This window comes from Nanorana parkeri, unplaced genomic scaffold (genome assembly GCF_000935625.1).
Source record: "Nanorana parkeri isolate BGI_ZX_2015 unplaced genomic scaffold, ASM93562v1 scaffold208, whole genome shotgun sequence".
Classification (NCBI taxonomy): domain Eukaryota; kingdom Metazoa; phylum Chordata; class Amphibia; order Anura; family Dicroglossidae; genus Nanorana; species Nanorana parkeri.
Genome location: NW_017306476.1, coordinates 1572691 through 1585232, shown reverse-complemented (window position 1 = coordinate 1585232; position 12542 = coordinate 1572691). Strand labels below are relative to the sequence as shown.

The window sequence follows — 12542 nt, the reverse complement described above, 5'->3', positions numbered from 1 at the left end:
TGATAGTCTGGAAAGGTGCACATGATGAATGCTATACTGAGACTGGGGAAGAGTGTTACAGGGCCATCCAACCAGGGTTTGTTTGGAAAATTCTGTGGCTCATGTGAACTTGGCAGAGGGGCACCAGAAGTCCAGTGGCTGAGAAGTGGACCTGATTTTAAGTTTACCCCCGTGTCCCTCTCTGTCATGCACAACCTAGGTGTGGAAGATTGGCAAGTGGACTTTTTTTTTGGTAGTGTGACATCTGTATCCCGGAGAATGGTCCCTTCACCTGAAGGTGTTTTGTCTTAGGTGGCCAGGACTAGCGATCACCAGGCCTTTTGCTGTGGATGCCCTGGCGACTCAATTGGATCAATTATGCCTGACCTAGCCTTTCTTCCTTCAAACTCTTGCCATGACTCCTTGGCAGGGTCGAGATAGAGGGCTTTCTGGTGATCCTCATTGGTCTTAAGTAGCCCGGAGACCTGTAATAAGTGTACATAATGAAACTCCTGGGAAATATTATGTGGGCACTGCTAGATCCTCCAGACCCGCTGTCCCAAGAACCAGAATTCCACCCTGCTTCTTGGTTGCAATTTTAACTTTCTGGCTGTTGAAGCCTTGGTCTTGAAGGACAGAGGCCTTATGGAAGCGGTCATGCCTATGCCTCTAAGCTAGGAAGTTTTACCTCCTGCAAGGCAATGCTCTTTTCTGCCATTCAATGCAGAGGAAGCATCTCCTTGCTGTTGCTTCTGCTTTGCAAAAGAGCCATGCGGAACTCTGATCTTTGGTCCCTTCCTATTTGCCTGCCTGCTGAGACTGGCCATCTGACACTTACTGGCTACCAGCTGTCTGAGTTTTGAAAGTATCTAAGGCCTTGCACTTTGAGCTTAAGCTCCTTTACCGCTACATGGTTTCAACTTGCTTGTTTAACCCCTTCACGACCAACAACGTACAGTGTACGTCGCTGGCATTGGGGCCGTTTAAACAGACTCCCGCCGGCTTTGGCTACTGAGACTATGTTTAAACTTGTAAAGCCGACTGCTGGCTTTACAGTAGAAGTGATTTTGGCTGCTCAGCAGCTGCCAGATCGCTTCTACGGGCCGGTCAACGGGTTTCACCCCCACCATTTTTCCCGGGCTCCGTTGCCCCTCCTACTGGCCCGGGACTGGCTTATTGGTGTTGGCGGGAAGCTGGGGAGGAGATGGATGAACTTCCGTTCGTCTATCCCCTTCCCGTTCTATGGGACCGAGAGCGATGCAGATTGCATCACTTCCTGTCCCATAGCTGTCAGTGCCGGGCTCCTGAAGACCAGCTATAAGCTATTGAAGTGTGATCTGCACTTTAATAGCTTAGAGTATACAGGTGATACTAGGGGTCTTTTGGATCCCCATCATCACCTTTTAACCACTTGCTGACCGGGGTGTTTACACCCCCTTCCTGTCCAGGCCAATTTTCAGTATTCAGCTCTGCGGTACTTTGGCTGACGTTTATTCTGTCATGCAACGCTTATTTAGAGTGTAAAGGTGTCTTTTGGACCCCCAGCATCACCTGAAAGAGTACCTTTCACCACCATCTGCTATCGCATGGGGGGCTTGTAAGCCCCCTATGTGATAGCAATTACATTAAAAAAAGACAGTTTTTAAGTTTAACATTAAATAAAATAAATTAAAAATAATTAGAAAAGTTTTTTAAAGTCCCCCCTTCACGTAAACACACGTTGGTGCCTACGTATGAAAATGATGAACGCGCTACACATGTTGGGTATCACCACGCATGCCGGAGTGAGAGCAATAATTACAGGGCCAGTATTTTTGGGTATCTCTAAACGGATGACCTATGGGGGATTTTAAAGCGTCGTCTATGGACCTTTTGGGGTACAGAATTTTGTCCCAGTTTCACGGATGCACACAATTTTGAACCTGGGCATGTTTGGTATCAACGCACTTGTAACCATCTTTTTAAAAAAAAAAATGGGTATGTTATTGTTTTTTGGGGCATTTAAGTGCATGTTTCACTAAATTCTGGGGTTTGATAAGGAGTTGCTCTAATATCGTGCAACATAAAAATTTGCAAATGCCATTTTATTCTATAGGGTCTTGGCCTTCAGAAAATATATAATGTTTGGGGGTTTTAAGTAATTTTCAGGCCTAAAATGTGGAATATAACAGGGGTGCAAAAAATGAAAGAAGGCCTCATTCATGAAGGGGGGTCTTATGAGATAGGAGACAGTCCTGCTGAATAGGTGACCCCTGTTCACACTACACTAATTCTTCTGGGGAAGTTGGTTCCATACCTTCAGAAGATGCTTACTTAGTTTTCTGATTATAGCCATGCCAGACTGTGGCCAAAATCACCCAGTTCCTAGCTGGTGCTGACCATAGAACCATGGATTGTGGTGACTATTTTCTGAATTGGATCCTGAGGTTGCCCCAATCTCTACTTGAAGAGATTATCTTTGAGGTGTTTTGTCTTCTGCTATTAGGGCTTATTCACAACATCTTCAGACCAGAATATTTTTTTTTTGTCTTGTCCATAAACAAATCCCCAAAGATGACATTGTTTTTTTCTAAGTGTAGTTGATGCCATTGTGTTAAGTTCCAGAGCTTTCAAAAAAAAAAGTTCAGCATGTCACCTTTTTTGTGGTCTGGAACACAAAAAACACATGCAATTGCACCAGAACACATTACAAAAATGCACTTGACTGCATTCGCAGAAAATCATCCAGATCTGGTCATGAGATGGTGTGAATCAGCCCCTACTCCAGATTTTAAAGGACAGTGTCAGCTGTTCCGGAAGGTTCACACTGCATGTGGCTTTTGACATGTGCTGACAATCTGTGGTGTGTATATGCTGCTTTTTTTAAAATTATTATTTTATTTTGTGCATTGTAATTTTTTCCCTTTTATGAAACACATTACTTTGTCCTTACACTATGTGTGCTTCAGCGAGTTATGTTCTGTGCTAACTGCATCATTTTGTTGCAACAAACACCAACGCAGCATTGTGTGAACAGGCTCTATACAAAGAAAGGCTTTGTTATGAGTGTTATGTTTAGTTTATATGCAACTCTATGATTCATCTCTGTGGCACTTGTTTCCTGTGATGCGTTTCCTGTTCCTGTTCTGTGGGTTCTCTTCTAAGAACATGACTTCTGTACACTAACGGCTTATACTGTCATTATTACCACATAAAACATGGTGTCAGAAGTACTTGAATGCTTCTACTCATGGGATGCTGAAAGCTTGCCAGTCTTGCAGTGAGAGGCCTTAGAGCTGAATGTGCTTCCTGTAGCGATTGCTACAACCAGCACCATGGCAACTGCACACAGCATTCCACTACCTGAGACAATGAGGGTGAGTGGGGATTGCAGCAGTAACTGGGATAACTTCAGAGCTGAGTTTGAGAATTACTCCCTAGCAACAGGATTACATGAGAAGCCTGCAGCAGTGCAAGCAGCTACACTGAGGAGAGTGATGGGCAGTGAATGCCTTCATGTTTACAAGCATAATCTGAACCTCACAGAGGAGCAGTAGAGTGACACTAAAGCCATCCTGGATGCATTAGAAGTTTTTTTTCAGACCTTCTAAAAATGTCATATATGAAAGATATATATTTGGCAGCTGCAAGCAAGAAGAAGGTGAAACAATAGATAACTTTGTCACACGGCTAAGAGAAAAAGCTGCAAGCTGTGACTATGGGTCTCTGAGAGATGAACTTATTCGTGACAAAATAGTTCTGGGTATCACTAGTGAAAGCACACGCCGACGCCTATTGAGAGAACATGATTTACACCTACAAGCAGCAATTGTGATATGTCGTACTGCAGAGTTTACTGACAAACATATGAGAGCTATGGAGCAGGATCAACAGACTGACAGTATTAATGCAGCCTCCAAGCAACAGCCAAGCTTGAAGAACCACCAGCACAAGGTTAAGCACAAAAATCACCAACGCAACTCACCTGGGAGCACGCCTGCATCATGCAGGTACTGTGGCAATGTGCATATACGAGAGAAAGAACAGTGCCCTGCATATGGGAAAAGCTGTAGAGCATGTGGTAGATTAAATCATTTTGCTGGAGTGTGTTTGTCTAGTAACAGAAGCAAATTTATGGCCGTGATACGATCACAGCTGAAACAGATCACAAACCACTAATAGCCATATTTAAAAAAACCCTTTTGTGTGCTCCTAAGCGTTTGCAGAGCATGATGCTTACATTGCAGCATTACAACCTCAATGTTGTCTACAAGCCAGGAAGTGAAATGTACATCAATGATACCCTGAGCAGAGGTACTGCGAATCATGTGACACCCAGAAGTGAGCATGAGCATCATATAGTTTGTTTGCTGCAACAGGAACAACATTTCTTTGCCGAAATCAATCAAGCAGACTATCTTAACGTCACAGATCAGTGGCTACATCAGCTTCTACAGCACACAGACAGAGACGAAACTTTACAAGCGCTGAAGTCTATTGTTCTAAGTGGGTGGCCTGATGACAAGGATGCAGCACCTGCAATTGTGAAGGAGTATTGATCCTTCAGAGATGAGATCAGCGTAAAAAATGGTATCTTATACAAAGGCCCAAGAGTTATAGTGCCAAAGTCACCGAGAGCAGAAATGTTATTACGCATTCACTCAAGCCACATCAGGGGTGAGGCATGCTACAGACAAGCTTGCAATACCTGCAAGAAAGTACAAAGTGATGGTAAAGACCAGTGGAAGGCCATCTTACATTGGAGGAACATTCCAACTGTGGGCATGGATAGTAGCCCAGCACAGAGACTGATGTCACGAAGATTAAAGACCTCCTTACCTGTCACCAACAAGTTACTTGAAACCTCTGTGATACAAGGGGTACCGGAAAAGTTACGGCTTAAGAGGCAAGTGTTCAAGGCACAATATGACACATCTGCAAGAGATTTGCCTGAATTGAATATTGGGGAACGAATCCGTATGAAACCGCTGCATGGAGATCGAACAAGTCGTTGGAGAATGGGAACTTGTCTGCGAAAGGTTGCACCACGCTCCTATCTTGTGGACATTGATGGAACTCTCTATCGTCGCAATCGTGTGGATCTGCATAAGTGTTAAATTGTTTGCTGAATTGCACAAACTTTAAAATTGTGCGATCTCTATTAAATAAGGAGCGGAATCTGGGGTAAAAAAAGCTTTGTGAATTGACACTTAAGTCTGTTCGCAGACAAATTCTGGAGCAGATGTGCATGGCAAGCAATCGGCTTCTATCTTTCAGTTTCAAATCTTAGCTGAATAAACTGAAGATAGATGCTGATTGGTTGCCATGGGCAACTGCACTATATTCTGTCTGCTCCAGTTTTTATAAATTCCCCACAATCTCTTTTTCTGCAGCCCCTGTTACAAATGAATAGGAAGCCTCTATACTGAGTGCTCCTGTTCATTTAGAACTTGTGGGCATAGTATGTTTACCATGTCCACAATCATGAATGAACAGGAGGTGATGTAGATCACTTCCCATTCATTCATAATTGGGGACAGAGTAAACATGTGCTCAATTATTTACAAACACTCAGCGATCACTGAGTGCTTGTATCACTCTCCATCCTGTCTCGCTGTCACAGGAGGCTGAGTGATACGGGGAGGAGAGCTCAATCTCTGACAGCTGACTCCTACACCGCTATCCGCTGTCTCTGCCCTCATACAGTCGCTCTCCTGATCTGTCAGGACACACACACGTGCACACGTTGTGGTGACAACTGTGCTGGTGTCTTGTTAATTCAAAAGCTGTCAATGCACAGAAAACAGACAAGCATCCTTTCTCCTGACACTGCACACCACAATGCAGTGTGTTACTGTGCATTGTGGTCCGCTGCAGCATGTGTGGTTGAGATGCATTGCCTTAATTTATGGAGGGGCCATTTGAAATCAAAGCGTTAATTCAAACAAAACAGAGGACTCACTCCTCCCCTTCTCAGTCCTCTCTGCACTTAGTTGTTTGGATGACATACTCCCTTCACTCATCATAATGGTGACAATGGTCATTGGTCCTGAAACACTTGCTGCAGCAAGGTACGTTGGGATACCATTGACAATGGATGGCACCGCAGGACTTCCAAGGCTGAATTCACACGGGGTGTTTTGGGATTCCTGCAGCAGGAATCTTAGGTGTGCCTGTTCAGATGTGGCCGCTACTTCTATTGAAGTTAATGACAGGGTGACAGTGACTGCATGTAAAACAGTTTGGGATAGTTGACTTTCCTGGAGACATCTATCCTGCGTCCGGCGACAATCATCAGTCCCAAACTGCATGTAACTGTATCATGTATGATTATATGCGAACGGCCGCTGACAGATGCGGCCACTGTCACTAACTTCAATGGGTACAGTGGCCACCACTAAACGGGGACACCTGAGATTCCTGCTGCAGGACTCTATAGGTTCTCGAAGCAGGAATCCCAAAACGTAGCAAAGTCCACAGTGAATGGGGCCTTAGTCCTTGTTCACACCTAGGCATTTTGTTGTGCAAAACAAGAAACCCCATTAATTCCTATGGCCCCTGTTCACACCTGAGCTTGGAAAACCTCTCACTTGAAAAAGTACATGAGCTTCTTTTGGCTGTTTACTGCGCGCTTTGCCACCAGACTCAATAGGAAACACCTTTTTGCGCAGTGACTTAACATACGTGTGTCAGACGCTCAAAAGCGCTAGGTGAAATCGTGCAAAAATATGCACAAAAACGTACGCATTCATGGAATGTGCAAGAGCGAATGCAGGCTTACAAAGTGACATGCATACTGGCGTGCTGCCACAAAAAGAAAAAAAAAAAAAGTCATCTTTGCAGCCATTGCTGCAGTGCAGAGATGTAAATAAGGGGTTAACACAACACACGTTTGTTCAGTGCATCTCTTCAAAACGGGGTTGTAGCCTTAAAGTGAGCGGAATTACAGCCATCCTTTTACCATGTGTATTTATCTTGGTAAATAATGAGCAGCAAAACTAACAAGTGACTAAGAGGGAGTCCGCTCTATTTTCTAGCACGTGTGTATAGGTCTGTCAACAGCGCACTTCGCTTTTCTGCCACGTTTGTCCGCAGCCTGCGCATCGTACAGCGTGAGAGGAGGAGCGTGAACACGTGGGTAAACTTGCATGGTGACAGTGGAGGAAAGTTTGGAGTGAGGAAGCCAGACAGCTGTGTGGTCAGTGTGTTCAGTCCGGATTGTAGCCATCACTGCTGAGAGGCACAGGAGCGGAGCAGCCGGTGAGTGAAAGTCCAGGACGGAGATTGCTGACTGTGAGCTGGAGGGGGCAGGCTGGCACTATGTGTTCCCGCCGTGCAGGGGTAATGGTTGGCAGGGAGCCCCTGTGCCCAACAGACATGTCTTCTGTGTTAGGGAGCAGTTCCCTTTAGGTCTGGAGATCCTTATGGCAGTGCTGTGGTAGCAGTAGAGTACAGTAACCCAGCTCAGGTAAAGTGCCATGTTTCTTGCTCTCAGGTTTGTAACACCTTTAGGGCCCATTCACACCAGTGCGGTGCATTCATTGCACGGTTCCATGTGATTAATGCATGGTACTGTGTGTTACAGTGCAGGAGGTGCGGTGCAATTAATCTGAGCGGCACCCTAACCTATCGGGCTGGAATGCGCTTGACCAATCGATACAGCAATACTGTGTTGCTGAAAAAAATACTGCATGCCCTTTTATTTATTTTCTTTTAGCCACATTACACTTCATAACACATGGAGCTTCACACCACTGTGCTATATAAATTCACCGTTTTGAAAGCAGTGGTATGGTTGGGGGTAACGCTATGTTACTCCTTTATAAATGCCCCCCATAAACGGTGGTCTAAGATGCTAGTTGTAGACCAGGGATGTCCAAACTCCGGCCCTCCAGCTGTGGTGAAAGTACAAATCCCATAAAGCATCTCTCTCCGGGAGTCATGTCTGTGGCTGTGAGAATCTTGCAAAGCCTCATGGGATTTGTAGTTCCAGCACAGCTGGAGGGCCGCAGTTTGTACATCCCTGTTGAAGACAGTCTAAGGAGCTGTGTACATGACGTTTGCATCAGAACTGCTTTTCTACCCATACAACTAAAGGGAAAAGTGAAATGCAAGTCTGGAAGTCACATGTAAAGGAACAACAAAGCACCCCAAACTGATTTTATTTTCATGTAGGAAGTGTTGTGTTTTCCCTTCTCTATGGACTTGATATAAAAAAAAAAGCAAGACTTTATCCGAATACTGCACACAAAGCTGTAAGACCCGGCGGCAAATTCGTGCGGTAAGAATCTGCAGATGCAAATGTTGCTGTTTGTATGGTTATTGGGAATTACACACTGCCCCAAACAGACCCTCTGCAGTGTGCATTTAAATAGTGGGATTTGGGTGTATACCCATACAACCTCGGCTTCAGCCAGCCTGTCATTGATTTGTGCTGGCTATACCATGTTGTCACTACTGGCCAGATAAATACACCTGGATGTACACTGTACAGCCCTTTTGCTGTTTGTGTGCGAGAAGCCAACATTTTTTTTTATTTAAATACAGGCAGTGTTAGTACATTCATTTGACCTGGTATCAGCCTCTTTCCTCCCTCTCCAGCAAGGCTGGAGTGTGAGAGGGAGTAGCAGTAAAATGAATCAACCAGTCCATTTGCTAACCTGTTGCATACTGATAGAAGGTAGCAGAGTGACAGAGAGATGAGCTGATCACTGTGCTGTAGAGCTGCAGCTAACGATTATTTTCAAAATCGATTAGTTAGCCGATTATTAAGTTCGATTAATCGGATAAAAAAAATAAAATACATTTTAAAAAATGGCTCCAGTGATGGGACTACCAGTTTGTATTGAGACTGCAGTCCATCACAGGCGCAAGCTTAGAGTGGTGGAAGTAAAAACGAAAAAAAAAGTGTGGTGTGCAATATAGTGAAATGAAAAGTGTAAAATTATACAGCAATTAATGCAGAATGGCACCGGCTATAGAGGACTACAAAACCCAGCAACAGTACATTATACAGCACAATGCAGAATACCACCAGCTATAGAAGAATACAACAAATCCCAGCAATAGTACATTATAGCTGGCGGTATTCTGCATTGCGCGGTATAATGTATTATTCCTTGATTTGTAGTCCTCTATACAGCGCAATGCAGAATACCACCAGCTAGGGATGTCCTGATGCCACTTTTTCAGGCCCAAGTACAAGTACATCCCCTCGTGTACTTGCCGATACCAATTACCGATACTTTTTCTTAAAGGGACAGGTGACTTTAAATGATCCATAGTACAACTACATGTTATGTACTATGGATCATGGTTTAACCTATTCATGTTAGCAGTGGAGAATTGTAACTCTATTGCTGGAGTGTAGTGGAGGTGTGTGCTGTATATATGTACTACATATGCATTACACGCGTCCAGTACACTATAACAATAGATTTACAGTCAGCCCCGTCCCAGCTTCCCTTACTCATTAATGTATTGCTGGGATTTGTATTCCTCTATAGCTGATGGTACATTGTGCTGTATATTATACAGAGCAATGTACCATCAGCTATAGAGGAATACAAATTCCAGCAATACATAGTAGAGCACCATGTGAGGGGAGTGGGGTGGAAGTGCAGGCTTACCTGAGCAGTCTTCCAGCAACTTGTTTCTGAGATCAGGCCTGTCTATCGGCGGCTGTCATCTTCCCATGCCTGCTCCTCCTTACTTCTTCTCCCCGCGTCCCTGTGCCGATCGTGGATTTGGGCCGGCGGTGAGCATGAGGAAGGGAGGAGGTGCGGCGTGTGGATGCGGGCGGGTCTGACGGCGGCGAGTGAGAGGTGGGGAGGAGGTGTGGAGCCGTGAACAGTGTCAACCAATCTGAAGCCGATTAATCGATGATTAAAAAAGTTGACAACTTTTTCAATAATCGACTATAATCAATTATGTCGATTAGTTGTTGCAGCCCTACTGTGCTGCATCTCCTTTTACTGTCTGGGCACAGGTAGGATTGGGTCCAGGATGACCTGGGCTCAGTGCAAGTGGGTTCAATGATCTTGGACATTTAGCGGCAGAAAAAAAGTACTGCAGGGGGAAATCTCTGGATTAAAGTACAATTAAACCATTTTTTTGGCATATAGCTACTGCTAGCAAGCAGTAGACTCGTGCAAAAACATTAAAAGAAATTAAAAAGTTACCAAACAGGTTTATTACCTGTGTCGCCCCCGCTCATTCCCGTCCGAAGATCTGAAGATTCTCAAGCGGCCGTGAAGGATGATGGGGCGGGTGCATGCGTAGTAGAGATCTTTGGCCGAGAGAAGAGGACAGACACAGTGTAACTCAATGCACACAGCCGGGCAGCGTGCACCCGCACAGACACTGTGGGACACAAAAGTCACAGCAGTCAGCGCTGGAATCCTGGAAAGAAAATGATCGGATCAAGGGGCATTATTTAAGGTAAGTCTTTAAAGCAGCATTGAGGGGAGGGAGAATGTGACTTAGGCCTCATTCACACTGCTAAGAGCTGGCCCATACAGATCCGTGCAGCATCCATCGCCGTATCAGGCCAATCCTAGGAAGGACAGGTGGTACGTGTGATTTACGCAGCACTCTGTTCTTCTCTATGGGAGTACGCGGCCGTATGCTCACCCGAACTGCACATGGGTGGCTGTACTCAGACAGGATGGATCCTGTCTGCGTCTGAGCATGGACACCCGCACGGATGTGCAGCTCTGGTGTGCGTACGGCCGCATACGCCCATAGAGAAGAACATAGCGCTGCGTAAATCACACGTACCACCTGTCCTTCCTAGGAGCATCCCGATATGGCCGTGCACGCCGCATGGATCTGTACGGGCCGGCTCTTAGCAGTGTGAATGAGGCCTAATGCCACTTTAACCCCTTCATGACTGAGGCCCTTTTTTCATTTTTTGCACCCATTTTATATTCCACATTTTAGGCCTGAAAATGACGTAAAACCCCCCAACATTATATATTTTCTGAATGCCAAGACCCTATAGAATAAAATGGTGGTATTTGAAAATTTTTATGTTGCGCAATATTAGCGCAACTCCTTATTAAACCCCAAAATTTAGTGACACATTTAATTAAATGCCCCAAAACACAACAAATTACCCTATTTATGTTCATTTTTTTTTTTTTTTTGCTTAAGTACTACTTGAAGCAGTGAAACTTTAAGATACAACAGGCTCCAATCTGTGCACCCTGCATATTCTGAATGGCACGTAAAATGCAGAGCGCAGATTGGCGTAACTACTGCGGTGTCCAGTGAATAGTGATAGCCACTCTTTAGATCCATTTGGTGATCTACCTATGCCTCTTTTATGTGCTTTGCATGGCAACTGTTTATTTTGTCTTGGATAGGATATTCATATTAATTGATTTTTATTTACTGATAATTTTTTCCCCTCTGCATTGTAGATACTGTGTGGAGGTGACCTGCAAGTCTTTACCGTAAGTGCAATTTAATCAGCAAAATAAAACTATTTTCTTACATCTTGTATAATGTACTGAAATATAAACTCTACTGGAATTCTTTCAGTAACATTTTGCATTTCTCATCTTTTACAGAGCATGCCTGCTTCTTGTGACTCATTACTTGATGACATTGAAGACATTGTCTCAGCAACAGACCCTAAGCCACACGATCGTCAGTCTGCAAGACAGGATGTTGTTCCCAGGGTCCGTAAAAGAAACAAAAACAGAATTGAAGAGCAGCCTCCAAGCGACAGGTAGTTATAATTCTAAGTAATCATCTCAACTATGAAATTTAAAGTAATGAAAATCATTCTACAAAAGCTGACCATCTACCAGATTCCAAAACTTCTACTAAGACACATTTAACTCTTTCAATGACGTAAGGCATACGTCGGCTGCATCCAGCCTTGTGCTATACGCTCATGGTCGCTTCAGTGACCATGAGTATATTACAGAAGGGTCCCCCTGAATGTTCTGTGAAAATAAATATCGGTTATCAGCGGCTGATGACAGCTGTCCATTCTAAATCAGCCTTATCCCCAACTGGGCGCTAGCAGTCTGCTCCCCTGCATGTCACCTTGTGTCCGCTCCGATCTCCTTAGTTTGCGCATGGACAGGAGAAGCTCTGCACAGGTCACTTCCTGTTCAGTTATAACTGGGGCGATAGTATGTTTACCATCTCACCTCACTTTATGAATGGACAGGAATCCTTTGTACTGAGCGTTTCTTCAGTAAGTGCTGGGGCTGTAGAGAAGAGGAATATATAAAGAGGAGGGCAGCGTTTTTAATCTGAAAAGGGAAATATGTTTCTCTCCCGTCTTTTCTCTCCGTTCATTGAAGGACACAGGTCCCGCCCCTCTATGTGAGTGTGTACTCCTTTACTGCTTGTTACTAAACTGGAGACTTGTCAGCAGGTGGGGGGTTTGGCCACCGGCAGGGGCCGCCCCTAGGCTGTAATTGGTCTTTAGTTTTTTGTGCCCAGCGTCCTTCTCCTGCAGGTGGCGATATTACCCTACAGTACATGATCTCCGATCTGTTCCCTGTGTCCTTCAATGAACGGAGAGAAAAGGATTTTACGGTGAGTACCAAAATCCTATTTTTTTT

At 44.6% G+C, this 12542-nt stretch overlaps 1 protein-coding gene across 1 annotated transcript in view; it reads left to right on the top strand.

Annotated features, from left to right (window-relative positions):
* Window positions 1-7209: 7209 nt before the first annotated feature.
* The window catches only part of CDKAL1 (CDK5 regulatory subunit associated protein 1 like 1), a 610267-nt gene continuing 604934 nt past the window's right edge, over window positions 7210-12542 (top strand). Inside the window, exons 1-2 of the mRNA XM_018555678.1 lie at window positions 7210-7218; window positions 11532-11692. Of these exons, the coding sequence (XP_018411180.1) occupies window positions 11535-11692 (158 nt within the window). The 5' untranslated portion in view covers window positions 7210-7218; window positions 11532-11534. The remainder of the gene's footprint in view (window positions 7219-11531; window positions 11693-12542) is intronic.